Below are 19,009 nucleotides of genomic sequence, written 5' to 3' on the forward strand. Positions count from 1 at the left end.
CCAAAATTAGGTGTGTCTCTAACGGGTGAGATATATTCGGACACAGAATAAATTGTTGGCCACCGGAACACCGTGGGAACTCGGGCAGACTGTAAAACGACCCGAAAAAGAACGCGTAGAAAGTTGTGCCGATTCGGCACACGAGAACCTAGCGGCAGGGAGAAACTCCCAGTGGTAAAAAAGGCCACATTTGTCCTCATCGCACGCGGCATCCGGGCACCGGATGTGACCCATCCTTGGCCGTCGATGCGGAAGCCTGAACGCCGGAAGATTTCGTCCGACCAACGCACCGGAACGAATCGTCGTTCCATCGGTCACCGGACCTGTTCCCGGCTTTTGGAAGGTTCCGTTGTGTCCGCACGAATGATTCTCAGTGGCATAAAACACCACGGTTGACTAGACATGACTTTCGGCCGCTGGGGAAAACCGCCAGCCCAGGGTCCAGCAGGTACCTCTTTCCTTCGGGCGGCCTTGACGATCGTTCGGGAGCGCTTTTTGGGAAAACCGAGTACGGTTTATGCAAGGTGCAGCCAAGCACCTGTATCGCTCATTAAACCCCATTCCATTCTGCCATTCTGCTGTGAAAACCATCGTGGAACCATCGTAAAACGGGATAGAACGGTCCGGAGGCAACCCCAACCCAGGAAGACACGCCCTCGGTTGTTGTAAGTTATTCGTAGGGCAACGTGTTCTCATAAAACTGAGAACCTTTCTGAATTCCCCCGCGTAATGGCCTATAAAAAGGGAAGAAACAATTTAAAGCCCATTCTTCCCGAAGTTCAGCTTTATTGAGGTGAGGCCCCTTTACAACCCACCCAGCTGCGAAATAATAACCGTTTTGTCCAAGTTTATGAAATATTTGCGACTTTTTGTCGAACTTTTCAATTAAAGACACGCAACATGGGTGTAGTAGTTTTAAGGTTCCGGTGAGTTACGATCCAGACAGGAATTAATTATCGAAAAAGATAGGCCTTTTTGGGTTCAATCCCATTAGGGCCCAAAAGTTTGTCGTTCTTCGCTGCAACCACAGAACGGGAGTCGAATCTTCACCGCCTAGGTAACACCAGGTGGATGGTTCCTTCCGCAACAAACGTAGGAGTTACAACGTGCCAACTTCCCGAGACCAACTAAGGAGCGAACGTCGTCGATCCACAGTGAACCATTCCCCGCTAGTGCCGGTGGTGATTTAATTACCCACGGTTCCAGGTTGTGGAGACCCACTCTAGACTGGAGTTCCACAAACCACGGCCCTTCTCCAAACTTCTGCAGCTAGCGTTAAGCTGTCAGACACCGCGTCAGCGCTTCGCCAAATTGCATTTCATTAGCCACCGCGACCGGCTTCGAGAACTCCGCGAAGCGTGAAGCGCAGCGCCCGGAGACCCGGCTAAGGAATGGGCTTTTAGGAAAAGCCCACCTTCGCGGCCACGAGTTGCGCAGGTTTCTATGAATTATTTAATAACCCGAAATGACATAATATACTCCTCCGCGGGCCGTGGCTGCACGCGAAACCCGCGCGCAATGGAAAGTAGGGTCCCAGAAGTGGGCGCCGGGTACACAACAACGAATCGCCTCTATTGCACTGTGACGGGCGGAAAGTGTTGATTAAATGTCTGCCTTCCGACACCGAACCGAAGGCGAGCCCCGGCGCATTTAAAACTGGGTTACCAATGCGTCGCGGCGGTTTTGGGTTAGTGTTTCATTTGGTCAACATCGTTCGGGCCCACGACGTACGGGCTCTGACTTAAAGTGGGTCCCTTCGGGCAAACTGACCAAACATTTATCCACTCTGGGTTCACTGGCACACAAGGCGGGCTCCCTGATAACGGCCAAGCCAACTGTACCGCCGTACGACTGGTCGGAAACATTTCATAACAATTTTTGAAATTTAACGCTACTGGGAAGCCGTGTGGCCGTGTAAACATCGTCTAACTGAAACGTGCGACAAGAGCTACCAACAAACCAGAGCCATCGGAGGCGGAAAACCGATTAATCATTTCGCCAGTTCGCGCCGTTCGGCACGTTGGTCCGCCTGGTTCGATTCCTTATCTATCAGTAAACATCCTTCGTTTCTATCTGCGCGAATACACGCGCGTCAATTGCAACGATGATAAATTTGGGATCTTCTTCAAATTCGCCGAAAATTAAAGGTTTCTTGGAACCGTCTTTAAAGCCGCCTGGCCGTCAGCCAATCAGGTGTTGGTCACATTCGAAAGGGCAAACACGACTACACGACCGTTCCGCCACGATCCAAAACTATTTCTATTTCGGTGCCGTTCCGTGGAATTATGGATTCCTCGAGAAGGCGCGACGGGCGACAGTTTGTCGCTTAAGACGACCTGGCCTGGGACGCGCACACACATCTTAATCCCACGGGCTGTACACGGTTCTCGTCAGCTGACACCCCATCGGACGGGGAATCAATCCAATCCACTTTCTCCGGCGCTCATCGATCGGTGATCGAGGATCGTGTTTATTTGGGTCGCCCCGAATCGGGAGGCGCAAAAAACGAGAAACACACGCAAAATCAAGGACGAATCAACCGGCAGGCGAGGAACGGCTTGAAGGAGGTCCCAAGGACTATTAATATGATTGTTCCCCACACAGATACGCACACAGCGCAGAGCGGAAGGAAAGAAAATAATCACCTCGTTGAAAGATGCGCCTCGAGGCACATAGCGGACGTGGCGCGCGAGTTATGCTGCAGGAACGCGAGGACCAAAACGGTGTCACCACCAAACGGTGGTGGTGGTGGGACAAAAATGTTTCATGTTCCGCTCGCCGGTAACATAAGACGCACAGCCTCTCACAGCTCGTAGCATCGCGTTAATGGCGGCGGCGGCACCGGAAACGGATATTTCTCTTTCGGACGCATCTTTGTCTCCTTCGCAGCTGCCGAGAACATCGGTGGGGAACATGAACCACCGTAAGGCTGGCTGCAGCTGCCGCTGGCCACGCGAAGGGTCGTATTTGTCTTCTCAGACCCAGACACCCACACAGGCTACGTTCGGGTGGACGGGGCACCCTATCCGACACACGACCCCGCCGCCGCTGGGCTGGGCTTCTTCATGTACCATATCGTGGAAAACCCACAAACAAAACAACACGTGCGATACCCGGCCGTAGTATTCTGTCTCGGCGTGGACGTTTCCGAGAAAGCTTCGATTGCTGTGGCTCTTTTTTAATGGAGTTCTAGCATCGCTCGATTCGGGAAATATTTGGATATCATTTTTCTCAACACGCCAACGCCTTCCCTGAAAGGGCGCCATGAAACGATAATTTTCCAACTCATCACCTCCCGAACCGTGGGAATCGATTGTGACAGCCAGCAGTCCAACAGGGAGCAGCAGTCATCTGAAACCGAATTTGAATCAATTAGTTTGTAACAATTTAATTCCAACTGGGGGAGGGGGGCAACTAGGTCCTACTTGGCGTGGCAAACCCGGGCTCTGTAAGCTGGAAGCCCTTAAAGTGGCTTTGCATAACTTACGCCTTTAGGATATGAGGTAAGAAAATAATCCAATTGGAATAGCCACTACGGCCCATTTTCACTGCCAAAAGCCGGCCAGAGAGCCGGCCAACGGTGGCGTGCGGGATTAAAAATGTATAGCTTATCCCTGCAATAAATGCTGCAAATCGAAATAATCTCTTTCCGGAGCCGTTCCGGGAATGTATGTGCTTTTAGATTATTCAGAAACCACTAAGCCAACTACTAGCAGTACAGTGATGGCAGCGTTCCAGTGGTTCTAGGGAAAGCCTTATCCCTTATGGCCCACAAGACAAAATGATGAATATTTAAATGGGCCGAAAGTAAGGCTCGTCAAGTTCGTACCACTTGCCGGAAACTTGGACGTTTTCGGACGAGCCGGATGTTTTACGTAACAATACCTATGTACAGTAGACTAGAAGCTAGGAACTAGGACCTTCACACCGAAAGCTTTGACACCCTTTTCGGCGAAGATGGCTGACAATCAAGATTGATTCGCGAACTCCGATTAAAACAGGCCGCCGTAAGAAAGGGAAATCTGATTGGGGATTACGCTCCGTTGAACAGCATCAAGCTCTTCGATTGCGAGTTCCAAAAAGGAATTGGAGATTAGAAAATAAATCTGGCTTCTAGGAGCGTTCCCTGCTTCGGTGCGCAGGTTGCTATGATTCATGTACTTTCTTCCACTCGATCACAAGAGAATGGCTGCGCAGCGCAGGCAAAAGCAAGACACCTCTCGGAGCCAGCAGATAAAGATCAACCGGTTTCTCTCGCGGTCTCCTCCCGATCGGAATGCAGGTCTCCGATTCCTGCATTGTCTGCCCATCGGCAGGGTATGACACGGACCCGGGCGCAGCTGGTAAAAGCCGGTTCCAGGGCCCTGTCGGGGTTGCTGCATTCTGGCGGCGTACGCGTCATAACTGACGGGCTACGGACGTTGGGATTTAAGGTAACCGGGAATAAATCACGTCATAAAAATCTAGGTCGTTAAGTTTGACGATCACCGTGGCCCGACCGAACGATGTCGCGCGCTCGCTCAGACGTCCATTGACCGCGTGCGCCACAGTCTCACGTGGCTCACTCCAAACGGTACGCCATGTTTGTTCAATGGACAATTTTCTCAGGAACCTGAGCTGCACTTTCCGCGGCTGCCACATTCCACACTTAGCGCCAGTGTGGATCGCGAGGACCTGGATTTCAACGGGACCAGCAACCTCTTCTCCGGAATGAATCATGGTGAGGCCAATGACAGCTTCAATTATACGGCCGCGTCGGGGGCACAGCATAACAACCTGTGACGCGTGACTTGATTCAAAAGTGGACCGAGACAAAACCGAGTGGGGCTGGCGGCGGTCCGAAACTTTTAGCCACAGCGCAGAAACTAACTCAGAACGAATTAACCACCGTACGACGACCACAGCTTGACGGGGCAGCTTCGCGCGGAGAGTTGGAAGTTCTGGAACGGAAAAAAAAACTCCCAACATACGGACGCCAAGCATCGGAGGAGGCTGGGGCCATCGTCCGGCCAGACAACTTTATTGTAAATAAATTGGCATCCATCCCCCGCGCGAGGCCACGTTCTTCGTGCCCGCGATGGAAAATGATGGTGAGAAAAGTTTCCACATTAAACATTCAGTCAGCCGGCGTGGCCATCAGTGAAGCGCCCGGAAGTAATAGACCAAACAACGGTGATGATGACGCCAACGTCCTCTCTCGTAGAGGCAAACAGTGCAGAAACACTTTTCAGTACACGGTTTACGGTATTAAATTGCGAACCACAACCGTCGTTAATGGGCCGGTCGCGGTTGCTTCCTGGCTGTGCGCGCGTAAGATTGAAAGTAATGTCCCGCAGTTCCCGGAGTCAAGTCCAAGTCGCACACGGTGACAAGAGGATGCGTATTTTGATGGGCAAACTTTTCCTCCTTGGCCTCCGACAAATTCGTTGTCCAATTCTGTTGCTTCCCCCTCGGGAAAGTCTAGCTTAAATGCAAAATAGAAATAAATTGAGAGCACCGTCAGTCCGTACAAAATCATCGTTACATTACCAATTACAATACCGGCCCCGCCGGGTTCCCATGATTGCCAGTTGGCGAAAAATGCTGCCCGCTCTAGCCACAAGCCGTGGCCAGTGGGATGAGTCAGTTTGTTTGCTGACTTTCACCGCCCCACAGATGGACACAGAAGCGTGATGTTTTGGCTCAGCAGGACCAGCAATCTGTCCTCTGTTCTCTGAACGGCCATTATTCAATGTTCTTAATCCCCGCGGCACAACAGAATGGCGACCGACGACGAGGAAGTCGCTCGCCCGTCTTGCGTGATGTTTAGATAAACATTCCTTTGCGCAGACCCCGATGTTGGAGCTCGGATTGGGGATGAGTCAGCGCGCAGAAGTCGCGATTCCCAACGCATCATAATCATGGGAAGCGCGACCGTGATTGATGCAAATTTAACACACTGTGCCGGGTCACACAAATGTGCCATCCGTTGTGCCTTTCGCGTTGGAAAGGGTCGTAAACTGAGATGCAATGGCCAAGCGTGCAAGGAATTCAATTTCTCGCATTTTCTGTAAAGTTTATGTAGTTTTTACTGCCCCCTGGCGTACGTTCTTTTTCACTCCATTGTGAACGGAAGGGTCCATAAAGTGACCACAGGGCCCCATTCAGGACACGGCGCAGCAGCAACAGCAGCGATAATGCCGTAGATTTGCAGCAAATGGCCTACACAGTGGCCACTGTGGTTGCGTCCGAGCCAGAGTCCGAGATTAACGAGCGGTGGGAAGAACTCAGAACATGATTCATCGTCAACAAATACCTCTCGTTGGGCGGCCATTACTAAGCAAGCGGCTGGTTCTATGGTTCTCTAGTGCTATAGTTACACCTCCTCTCGACGACACAAAGGCAGATGCACGCACTTCCGAGGCGGTCTGCCGCCTTCCAACTCCTCCCGCCAGAGGCAAACCCAAGGTGACACTTACTCCAACGCCTCCACCATTATGCTGGCCGGGGCCGGGACCGGGGCGTAGTTTTCCCGCTCGCGGGACGGTCGAGAGAGTGTACCAGTTGTTGTTTGGTCGGTTCCGCTTTCCGCCTTCGCCTCGGCCACAGGAACGAGAAAATTTATGTCACGCTCACTTAAACCCTCTGCCTACGGCAAGTCGGGCGGGTGCTCTTGCGGTACAGCCCGGGAAGAACCCGGGAATCCGGTCCCGTCGAGCGTCTGCACCGCCCGTAAATGGAGTGGCCGTGTCTTCATTAAGTGTGCTGATTGTCTCAGATTGTTTCGGGCTGACGACGGGGGCTAGCTGAGCGTGTCCGGGCGACAGGCGTAATGTCTGAAGTGTAGCACAATTGTGTGCCAGCCACCGCGGGGACTGTTGGTCTACCTTTGCGCGGTGTCATCTTCTGGCGTTATGGAACGAACAGAATGTCACTCAACCAGGACACGGCAGAATGAAGGGTCCATTATAAGCCGGTTCACGTGGCTGCTGCCGAGTGAATATTGTAACCAAAAATGTGGTCTTTATTTGTTTTACTTCACATCGAACGTACACGAGGAAGCAACCATTAGAGACCACGGATGCCACGCTGTCGGAGGGGCAAAAAATGATGTGAGTCGCACAAGAATGCACTCCCCAATGGCAGGTCGGTAGGGCCCCAAACGGTGTCCACAATCGCTTCACGTGTTTCGCTGCTGCTCCTGCACATCGTTAGCGCCGTACCGTGCGCACTTCCCCATTAAAAAACGGTAAAAATTGCATAAAATCGCGTTGCGGGAGGTTGAGGTCACGTGGGCTCTGAGTTCCATTCCGCTCTTAGTTTTTATGGGTTTCACATGCACGCCAACCTCGTGAGCCTCCCTGGAGCCGGTCTTAAGCGGGTTTAGTTGTCTTTTTCTCGACCTTGGCTTCCCGATCTGGCACTAGACTAGAGCGCGTTGCCGGGTAACCGATACCGAGCTCGGTCAGGGGGCGAGCAACCTAAAATATGATCCTAAAGTGACACTTATTGCCATCAACATGCCATTAGTCGGTGTGTTCGCGCCTGATCATTAGGACGCCTCCAGATCTTCCGGGAATTGCAGTCTCCACAATTTATCGCTCCACAGGGCTCTGAAAATGTCAAGAACGCAGTAACGCAGTACACCACAACTTCCGGACATCCGGAGCGTGACCGAGAGGGGTTTCGGTTCGAATGACTCCTACACACCAGGCCGCCCATCGACGGGCGGAGATCGTTAAGATTACTTACGTTTGCGTTTCGTTCTCGACGTGCCAACTGTGGCGGCTAGTGTCCAGCGGAACCCCCGCCGCTGTACTGCTGATGGACTGACGTCCGCCACTAGCGTTGGGATCTTGGCAAACCGTACACTTCTCCGGTTGATTGCCAAACGAAGCTTCGGCCATCGGTCCAGGCGACCGTCGATCGTTTGAGTGGTGCACCGGTTCCTCGTTCGGCAGGTTGCCGGCAGCAACAGCATCCAGCGCCCGCATCGTGGGCCCCTCCGAAACGATCAAACTGTCACCGCCGCAATGGACCGTTTCCGGTAGCGGGCAGTTATCGGGTGGCGGATCGCTCGCAGGAACCGGTTGACCTTCGGGGCCGGTTTCCGCAAGCCGCCCGCCGCTCAACCCTGGCAACAACTTTGTGCCATTGGTCGTTGGTGTATCCGCTTGCATCACGCTTCGCTCGGCAACACTTCCACCGTGTTCCACCTGCCACTGCTCTCGGAGGTCACTCTCGGTTGGTAGCGCCTTATCGATCTCGTCGATACCGGCCGAACTGTCGCGCTTCACCTCCTTCTCGCGCTGCTGCATCTCGGGGTCCGAATCGTCGAGCTGGTCGAGCCGATCGTCACCACCGGGCGCCGGATCCACGTCATCCGCCCGTTCGTTAGTAGTCCTTCGGCGTCGCACACCGGTTGCCTGTGACCGAGCTTGCCCAACGAGACCGGGCGACAACCGTTGGCACAACACGTCCACCATTTGGTTGACCGTTTCCATGCCGTGGGGCGCGGGTTGGTACTTTGTCAAACAAACACACAAACTCCGTTTACACCACCGTTAGCCGCGTGGGCCACATTCTAGTCACATCCGTTTTCCGGCGAACCACTCTGGAGCAATGGCACCGTAATTTGATTTTCACATTGACACTCGAGAGCGCAGTTCACACCTTGCCCGGTAACGGGACACTCCGGCTTCGAGCATGACTGAGCTCCCCTTGTCGCGGTTGTTGTCCAGGATCTGTGAAACAAACGAACCCGAGAGGGTGAGAGCGCGGCCCTGCGAACTGGGGGCGACTTTTGCCCACCTTCAGTTAACCGCTATTTGGCACAGGTTTTCGGAACCGGGAGCCGTTGCAGAAAAGTGTTGCCAAACTGTTTATGTAAAAGCGGGGGAGCGCCATTCCATTACGTGACCCAAATCGATCGAGCGATGCCGAGGGCAACCTGATATGCGCCGCAACCAGGATGCCCTTCTCGCCAGCAACGTCGTGTGGGTGGCTTCCGTGGTGGCCGGGTGAATTCCCTTTTGCCATCCCTCCACCTTTCGTCACGCTTCACAACTCATCTTCCGGTACCTGCCCTTCGGGGTGTGGGGCCGTTTCAGTGACCAGCGTGCGGTGATGCCAATCGATCGATGGAATTACCAGCGCCACTGCGCGTGTCGCGAGCGAGGGAAAGCGCCGGACACGGCTGACATACGATCATTATTGATGGCCGTATTAATTATGAAAACACCAGCAGCGTGTACGAGCAAAAAAGGACAGTTTCTGCCGTTCAAGGGCCTGGTGGTGCAAACTGCGCAGCGACCATCATTAAATGGTGTTTTGTCTCCAGCGAAGTACAAAATCCTTGTGTCAGCGGACGGACGGATGGTCCCGTGCCAGTGTTCGTGCCCAACAATGGGGTGGCGGCCCTTGGGTGGGGCGAAAAACTAAAACAAAATAAGAGAAAAGCTTCGTAAAACAGGCCTTCGTTTAGCATGGATCTGTGGCGCTAAAATTATGCGAGCTTTGGCGAGCGAGGTGTAAATAATTTACTCCACGCGCTACTGGGTCGTTAATAAACCAATAACGAGTTTTCTGGCCAGCTGTAAATATTACCACGCAAAGCAGCGCCACGGATGGATGGGCGAGCAAGTTACGGGTTAGTAGATCGATCGTTCTCGGCGTTGCGTGATCCTTTCTCTCTGGGCCAGAGCGATGCCAATTTCATCACTCAACAGTCACGATATGCAGCCTCGAGTTCCAGTCTACTTTACGTTCCGGTCTTCCGATGGTTCGCTCGGAAAGCACGCCGACCCCTTTCGGCAGCGCGCAGCGTCCTGGAAACCAATGGGCAGGTGATGTAACTGGTGCAATTGCTGGGCCTACTCAGTATCGGACCGGCATCTGCCACTTTAAGCGGCAGGTGAAACATTAATCACTCTCCTGGAATGGAAGCGACCAACTTCTTGCCTGCAGACCGGTTACAGCGAGCTACGTTAACGCGGCAAAATATTGAAGATATAAAGATTTCAATGCGGAAGACGGGCCGGGCTCCACCATCATTATTAGCTTACGCTTCGAGCGGGGCCAGGGGCACGCCAGCAGGAGAAAAGAAAAAGTTTGATTGTCTGTTGCACTTACGATGCCGAACCACCGTTTCCAAGAACTTGGCCAGACGCTGTTTGATGCCAGCAAATAGTGCACCGGCGAGACAGATTAGCATATTGTGGGCCTCTTCGCTGGAGGTTTATGTCCGCTGACGACGCTTCTTGGGTGGCAAGGTGAGAAAGTCTCAATAAAGATCGTAAAAAAGGGCATAAAGAAAAGCAAACCACACGCAGCGGTGTTCAAACATTCACCGTGTTGACAGTTTTCTATTTGATTAGCAATTATTTGAGAGGAATCATTCCTCTCGGCCCCCCCTTCGGACTATTGCTGTTGAGGAATGTTGCGCCGGGATTTTGTAGAAACTTATGCGCTTTAAGTTGAAACTCCAGTAAAATGTAACTCAAGCTCAAGGTTCTCAAAATTGGAACTCCGGAGAATAGGCAATAAAATGGAAACGGTTCCCAAGTTGAACGTGTCAAACTCGGCTAATAAACAGGCAACGCAAGGATCGCATGATGGCGCTAATAAAAGGCACAATTAACAGGCGGCCACCAGATGAAGCGGTGGTTCACACGTTCGTGAGGGAAACTTGACAGACATATTCGGATCTTCCGATTGTCGTTGTTTGCAGCCCTGTTCTTCGAATAATATGGCTCTTCTACGTATGCTTATGTTCGTTTTTCGTCCTAATCTGGGACATCTTTTATACTACCTTCGTCTTAGAACCCACGATAACAGAGCACCATCAATCAGAGACCGGAAAGCAGTTCCGGCGTAACTTCCTCGCTAACAATGGGAACGGCTCACATGAAAGGACCTTCGGGAAACGATCTCTTGAAGGCACACAAACGTGTCCTATTCTGTGTGTAGATTTGCAAAACAGGGCCGCACGCAACAGGCACTCTCGCTGAACGTGGTTTTGGTCCATTCTCTAGCTCCGGGCGTATCCTTTCCGGCAAATGTATTTATTGCGAAACTTGGTCCGTAGCTTGCTCCGATCGAATGTATTGCTTGCCCGTGTTGAGCTCTTTCTCAACGAAACGGCAGCGAAACAAACAACCGAAAAAAAGCCGACAAACCAGCTTGTGCGAAGGACATTGAGCGTGCTCAGGTGCCAAGGCAACACGCGGCACGTTTTACTTTCGTGCCAGTAACGTGCGACCCAAAGTAAGATATAAAAAAGAGCTCCAAAACCTGCGCTGTCTTGCTGCAATCTGGTGCACTTTCACCACCGAATGAACGCTCCCCGTCGCTGTTCCGGGCTCCGCACCCGATCGCAGGATGTTTCACAAATTTGTGTCTCGCAAAAACGACAACGTCGATCGTGCTAAATTATGGGCCACACATAAATCTTTCACCCCGTCAGCGGTGGTGGTCATGGTTGTGGGTCGCTCGCTGGTGACATCATGGGCGGTTAACCTTTGCCTTTCGGATTGCAAATTGGACGCACCGTCTTACTGCACAATGGAACCGGGGCGCGCGCGGCCGGGAATGCCGGGTGTCCAGCTGTCCCGGATCCGGTGCAACACGCTCACGCACACACTCACCAGCAGAAAGGCGAACAACGCCAAAAAGGAAGGTTAAACCTTAAGGTCGCGATTCCACACTCACTTGTACCGCTCATACACGCTCGGATTCACTTCGCGAAGTTTGTCCGCAAAAGGAGTCGAGAAGCTAATCCTTTTCTTTCCAGGCGAACCGAGCTAAATTCAAACCAATTTCGGTTTAACGGACGGCCTCGGTGACCTTCGGAGAGAGCGTCGTTCCCGTGGCGCGCGAAGCAAAACAAATCGCGTGTCCGCGATCACACAAACACATGCACACACAAGAATCACGATCGAACGTGTTCGTCTGACGTCTGAGTCGTTTGTTTACCGCGTTTGAACTGGCGGCGGCGTTCGACGGTTGCATCGGATCGCTTGCATCGAGTCAGCAGTGGTGTGCAAGCGAGACAGCTTTCGCTGGAGCTCTCTGCATCCTGCTGCTGAGTGCGAAAGAGAGCACGACGCTTCTCGCGGATTTCGAGAGAGAACGTGTTTCCGCTCTCTCGGAGAGGTTAAAATAGTTTTGACAGCTACCGGTAGAGGGCAAGGCTGCCAGATGACACTGTACGATTCAACTGATGTTCGATTATATGCCTATTTATTGTATTGAAAATGATTTTTCGTTTGAAGTTTGTAAAAAAAATCGTGTCATCATTTGTGTAAATAAATTGTTTTATAGTTTCATGATTTGTTGCGTGGAAACAAAATTAATATTAGGAAACAGGATAGCTTGACAGACAGGGTTCCTCGCACATGCGTGCTGGGCGCACTGCCCGTGATGGTGACGGCATGAAAGTCAAACACCCTCCGGAAAAGTGTATCGGAAGCTCGGAAAAATATTGTGAATCGATTACGCCACCGGAACGATGGCCGCCCACTTGTTCCGGAGCTTACGCAGCTTGTGCCTCTCTGATGCTGTCGCTAGCGGAAATGTGCAGCGCCTTCTCACGGCCAACCTGCACACCACGGGCGCATTGGCGAAAAACTGGAACGGACACAACACCGGTCCGCTGCGATGGCTTCAGTACAACAAGGTGATGTTTCCACCGCAAGCACCGACCGACGAGCCACGGCCGGCTTACGTGTGCCACCAGAAGACGAACATTAAGTACAGTCCGAAAAAGATGTGGTACGTGGCCTCGTTTGTGCGGGGCATGAGCGTGGACGAAGCGGTCAAGCAGCTGTCGTTCATCGACAAGAAAGGGGCCAGCTTCGTGAAGGAGGCAATCCTGGAGGCGGTCGATATGGCCGTGAAGCGACACAACGTGGAGTTCCGGACCAATCTGTGGGTGGCGGAATCCTTCTGCGGCAAGGGCCGGGTGTTTAAAGGCATCCGGCGTCACGCGAGGGCCCGATTTGGTGAGGTCGAGTACAAACACTGCCATTACTTTGTGCGGCTGGAGGAAGGTTCGCCACCGGAGCATTACTACCACCAGGCACCCAAAACCGGAGAACAGCAGCTGGATGATTGGATAAGTTCGATGAGGAGGCGAAAGATCACAACTTCTCTGTGAGAACCGTGTGTGGCCGAGTCAGTGTGAAATAGAATTCTTTATTTAAGTTCTAAAAATATACTTTAAAAGCTAATCCTTTGGTGTAAAATTCATTTGAATACAATTCGGCAATTCGCAGGGTAAGAATCTGCCAAGTTCTTCTTGTTCCCTTTAAAATCGGTTTAGCTTTGAAAAGTTCGGCAATACATACAGGAACTAAAAATACTAAAACCGGGATGCTTCCGCACGGAGTGCAGCAATTTGTTGGTGAATAAGTTGAACGTTCGATGTAAGAATGCTCGTGGCACGACCCCCGCTTTCCACTTCCGATTCAGAAGCGGAATCCATAGACGACGTTAGTGCACTGCTAGAAACCGTTTTCGACATTGCTCCAGAAATCGTACAGGACTGCACAACAACGGACGTATCGATTTTCGGATGACCGGCATCGTCCAATGGAACTGCAGTTGGAATGAGCGCACGAGGTATCTCGGATGTTACCTGCGTCACTGGACGCGGTACTGACCTCGAGGCGGACTGATGTAATTTACGATGTAGTTCCAGTTTTTGCTTCGTGGCCAACACCCTGCCACATCCGGGTTCTTCGCAAACGTACTTCTTAACACCCTCGTGCTTGGACCGTACATGGGCATACAGATTACGCTCGTATCTGTAAAAGCGTGGGCATCCGGCATAGGGGCACTCGAACATTTCGCTCTCATCTTCTGTGATGTGACTGCGGGCGTGTGCCTTCAGGCAGCGCTTCGTGTGAAACACCTTGGGGCAGTGTTCGCACCGGAACCGCTTCGAATGTTCCAATCGGCGATGGGCCACTAACTCCGACCAATATGTGAACTTTTTCGAACAATCAGCACATGACCGCAGATTGTGGTGACACCGGTGGTTCCGCAGAGACTTTAGGTCAACGAATCCCTTCTCGCAATGCTCGCACCGGTGCGGGTACTGGTCCGTGTGCTTGAACTTGTGAAATTTTAGCTGCAACTTGCGCCAGAACCGCTCGTCACATTGATCACAAGCGTACGGTTTACCGAGAACGTGCTTCGTCTGATAATGGCGCTTCATGGCCAGCTTTGTGCTGAACTTCAGCTTACACGTCGTGTCCTCGCAGTCAACGGTGTTCTGCTTCAACACGGCCAAGGGACGAGTATGGTTCGCACGGACATGGCGCTTCAAGTGGGAACGATTCGTGTACGCTTTACCACATTCCGGAACGCTGCACGCATATTCGTACTGAAAGGAAATGGGCAACATTTAATCATCACGGACAGCACAATCTCAAAAGATAGCTTACCACGCCGGTGTGCGTAAATCGGTGCCGATCATGGCTGTCCTTTCGGCGGAAACATTCGCCACAAAACTCGCACTTGTATCGGTCGTTCTTCTCGGACGCGGCGGGTTGATTGACACTTCCGCTGGCCTGAGACAGTACTTCCGGCGATTTCACACTCAGCACTGGTTGTGAATTTTCCGATTGGGAATCGGTTGATTCGTTTGCAAACGTCATTTCGAAACCGCTTCTTTCACAAGCTTGAAACTAATTTAGCGGAAGATTGAAGCCCGCTCTTTTATTGTCAAAAGAGCGATGGAGATTTGCTCCGCGAGAAGGACTGGCAAAAACCACACCCTTGAAAGAAACAGAGCGCAGCGCCACCTATGTGTGAGATGCTCATTTTTCTTCCAACGATGGCGCTGTTCAAACTGGCAGTTACAGACTGCGAAACCATTATTGCAATGTTGGAGAAGGCATAATGAAACGCTTTTTTAAAGTTAACTTGACAACTACAACATTCTGATAGCTAAAGATCCCAGTATGGTATGAACAACATAATTTTATTAATAAAAGAGCAATGCTCAACCTGAAATGGAACAACGAAATAATGGAATGGAAAACGTTCGAATATGCGAAACAATCGATCACCCTTCGTTATTTGAAATTCAATCGTGTGGGGAAAAAGTTTCCCACACTTAGCACGATAGTTGCGAACCCAATTCGAAGCACACTTTGAACATTTTGCCAATCATTGGTGGTAACGACCCATATTTTCTATCGAAGACATTGGCAAACCGACAGTTTGCGGGGGAGCGGAATTGGAGTTGGTGCAGTGTGACCCCTTTCAGACACCGAAATGGTGCGAATTACTATGCAAATAAATCAACGGCGTCACCGGGGACCCTTTTCAATCGAGCGGCACCTTCCGCTCGGTAAAACACCGTGCGACCGTTGGTATTTTCCTAAACGTTTCTCTTGCGACATTTGGAAAAGTGTCCCGTACCAGAATAAGGTGCGTGCGAATGCTCCCTAGAATCGTCACCGAGCTCTCCCGCTGGAGGATGTAAATGGAATTGAAATGTTGTTGGTTTTGTTCACGCACGCTGGGTTGGTTTACGTTATGGCTGCTCCCTTCCAGGAATTCGGATTAGGAATCATTTGTTATCGAATACACATTTACCTACATGTTGAACACAGATGATCCCGGCGGAGAGGATAAGTAAAATGGAGCACGAGAAATGGCGACAGTATGTGAAAAAGCAACAAATTAAACGCTTGGTGGAATACGAGGCGATAAAGAAACAGGGATTCTTGGGATTATGAATAAACAATCAGCACAATGCCACACCACACAGTGTCACTCAGGGCGAGAGCCATTATTTGCCCGTACCGTACGTTTACTTCATAAGGACATAAGTCAACAGTGGTTAATTTAAATTTTATCAACGCGCTACCAAGCGGTCGCGCTGGTTTCGGAATTTAAAGCAGGCCGAGGCCACAACCGCGACCTTAAAGTACGGCATGGCGGCAACGATGACAGGCAGGATAAATTTAAATCCCGAAATGAGAAGAATGGCACGGCCGAGGAAGGATGCTCTCGGTAAAATCAACACATGTGCTGAAAGCAGACCCCAATATACGGTTCCATTACATTGCGCCCCGAATGCGGTCCCATCGTCAATCTTTGTGTGGTGGGGATTTTTTTGTCGGCAATGATTAAATTATTTGTACCTTCATCAAATATACATGCGTTTTTCACTCACTGTTCCGGGCGTTCGCTGGCCCCGCGTTATGCAACGACCCGGCGTTCTACGGGGCCTAATCTGGTTTTATCCACAGTCGGTCCGAGGAGCATGCGACCCCTTAGATGACAATGCAATTAGCATGGCCAAAGAAGGTTCTATCACGCGGCACTCAACGGGAACCACCATAACCTACCCTCGTTTCCGGTCAATCCCGACGTTATTGGGGCTCCCAGCGAAGCGGCACCCGACCGAAATTGAATTATGCGAATTAGATACCAACAGCAAACGGATTACGGTTCCGGACACTGGCGGGGTGGCGGTTCCGGATCGCCCGCTGACCAGTAACGTTTCCGGTCGGATTGCGGGCGAGAAGCGAGGCACGAAGCGGGGCACTTCTACTGGTAACTTTTCCTTCGTTCAAACTCTCACAAGTCGGCACGGGGCCGGGCGAATCAGCATCGGAGAAAGTGTAAGTGAAGCATCTTCTCGGCGTTACTCACCTGTAGCGCATGAACGACTTGGGCAGCGAGCGGCTTTTAAGTTTCATCTCGACCTTCCGCTTGATTAAGCCCGCCGGGTGCGGTGCCACGTTGCCTCCCTTCGATCGCCCCGAACCGGACCGGCTGTCCCGGGACGTCACGGTTGACCAGTTCCGGTGGACCGAAAATCGTCCCCGGATGTTCGATGACAGCCGAGAAAGGACGAGTCGATGAAATGGCCGATTCCAGCGATGTGATTGAAATGGAAAAGAAGGAAAAAGAGAGAGAGAGAGAGAGAGAGAGAGAGGAGCGTTACTATAGTAGTTGGCCAATTGTAAGGTTTTCGATGCTTTTCTTTATATGAAAAAACTAATCGAGGTAACCAAGTTTACGATGGTCACTATGTTATTTTTTTAAAGAGCGTGCTATACTCTCATTTTTATTAAAGCGCCTTGATCCTTTATTCGTAGTCCAATCGAAAGAGCCAACGAAAGAGCGCATTGCCATGTTAATTTTATTCTTCGCTGTCACAAAATGCAAACGATTTTGGGCAAAATAGGACCCACATCCAGCTATGTCCATGAAGCTATGCAAAACGGGTGCCATTTGACACACACAGCCACAGACACGGGTACGCATAGTGTACGCCGAAAACTGAATTTTAACCGTCATGCCCCGGAACACGGATGAAGATGTATAGCCCACAGTCCCGGTCCCGGGGCTAAGGGGTTAAGCAAATTAGATTCATATCAAGTGTACGAAGAAATTCATAACCCGTCGGCGGCATTGTACATTCATCATGTCATGGAGGCCGTCTGACGTGCCTCAAGAAGATCATCCGGCGCATTAATAATAGATCGGTATGCGTTTATGTGCGCCAAAAAGGACCGTTCTTTGTACTGGAAACGCTATTAGTTTTTTTTGCCTTCAGGCGCCTCCTAAAAGGGTTTTTAATCGACGCCTCGTCATCCGTCACGTGTCATACGTGCTTAGCTGACTCCGTCTTGGATGAAAATGTATGTCCGCTTCGAATTGCTTCATTAGAAGTGCTACGGCTTTTTAAGCCAACCGTAAACGTGGAGCTCGAAGAATTCTCGTCCCGACAGAGCCCGGCCGGCGCACCGATCGACCGACCATCAATCAATTGAAGAAACGAGCTCGGAAAGCATTTTTAATGCACTGATATTGATAGCATTCTACTGATTGGAAAATGGATAACCCGTCCCGGGGCGCACGGGTCGAAAACGCTGGAGACAGGTCTTTTGGGTATTATCCTTACGTCAGAATTCGGCCGGCACGGAAGGCGATACGGGAAGGCCTCCGCCGGCCGGCCGCGTCGTTGTACGTCCGATACCGGAGATCCCTGCGCGAAGGAGAATCCAATGTCCAAACCCCGTGGGGGTTAATTTAATTTCGCTTAACCTGCCCCCTCCTCGAAAAGGATGCCGACGCAGATTGTGATCCGATCGACGACGAACACGTAATGGAACCTGGATGCGAATTCTTTACTCTATTTTTGAACATTATTGGATTCATCTCAAATTGGAAGTTCAGCTGGAAAGAGTTCGCTTGTAGCTTCCAAACAGTAACCAAACAATGTTGTTACAGAAAGGCCAACAAAAGCGACACTTCTGCCCAGAAGCCTCTCTGCCACTGGACTGCAGTCCTCCACTAACAACACCTCCACTAACTCATTGTGCGGAGAGTACAATCGACTTTTCGAGGATATCTATCAAGGATTGAGGTTACAGGAAAAAAGTGTACACCAAAACGGACCTCCCTTCGAGTGATTTTCTGTGTTTCGTTACCTCGCTCTGCCTTCGCGCCTCTCGTTGCCCGCTTTACCGTGCGGTTCGCCAAGGACCAAGGCCGGATGTTTCTGCTGCTGTCGGTTGCTTCCACCACTGCTGCTGCTGCCGTGACGGTTGACTTTTGCATTCGTCACCGCCGACGTCGTCGTCGTCGATGATGCGTTCGTCCCGGTGGCTGACCAGCCACCAGTCAGCAGTGCACCGGATGCAGTGCTACCGCCACCGGCGATGGCGACCACCTGGACCTGGTTGCTCGGGGGCTTACCTTTGCCACCGGTGGCCGTCGAGGCACGGTCGCGCGTTATGGGCATCTCGTGTTCGCCCAGAAACGTTATCGAGTTCGCCTTGATGATCGTGCTAATGATGCTGCTGCTGGGACCGCCGTGGCCCTGCTCGACGGTGAGGCCACCGTTGGGACTGCCCGTTGCTCTGGCAATCGCTGGACCACTGGACATCCGGTACGCCAGCGGTCCGGCACCGTCGTCGTCGTAGAACTCGAAGTTCTGCTGCTTGCGCAGCACACGCTGCTGCGGCGGTTGTTTCGGTTGCTGCTGCTGGCCGTAGCTACT

General features: G+C 51.6%; 3 protein-coding genes across 3 annotated transcripts in view; 1 reads left to right on the top strand and 2 right to left on the bottom strand.

The window, feature by feature from the left end:
• LOC131215824 (uncharacterized) overlaps positions 1–8,483 on the bottom strand; it is a 33,093-nt gene extending 24,610 nt beyond the window's left edge. Inside the window, exon 1 of the mRNA XM_058210220.1 lies at positions 7,732–8,483. Coding sequence (XP_058066203.1) covers positions 7,732–8,483 — 752 coding nt within the window. The remainder of the gene's footprint in view (positions 1–7,731) is intronic.
• Positions 8,484–12,432: 3,949 nt separating this feature from the next.
• On the top strand, positions 12,433–13,325 carry LOC131210528 (large ribosomal subunit protein uL22m). Its single transcript, XM_058203790.1, has one exon. The coding sequence runs from the start codon at positions 12,488–12,490 to the stop codon at positions 13,133–13,135; it is 648 nt and encodes a 215-aa protein (XP_058059773.1). The 5' UTR covers positions 12,433–12,487; the 3' UTR covers positions 13,136–13,325.
• Positions 13,165–14,639, bottom strand: LOC131215826 (zinc finger protein 782). Its single transcript, XM_058210221.1, has 2 exons — positions 14,427–14,639; positions 13,165–14,365 (listed from the first exon to the last, which is right to left on the bottom strand). The coding sequence occupies exons 1-2, from the start codon at positions 14,637–14,639 to the stop codon at positions 13,340–13,342; spliced, it is 1,239 nt and encodes a 412-aa protein (XP_058066204.1). The 3' UTR covers positions 13,165–13,339.
• Between the last annotated feature and the right edge of the window lie 4,370 nt (positions 14,640–19,009).

The sequence above is a fragment of the Anopheles bellator genome, chromosome 1 (assembly GCF_943735745.2).
Source record: "Anopheles bellator chromosome 1, idAnoBellAS_SP24_06.2, whole genome shotgun sequence".
In the NCBI taxonomy this organism is placed as follows: Eukaryota; Metazoa; Arthropoda; class Insecta; order Diptera; family Culicidae; genus Anopheles; species Anopheles bellator.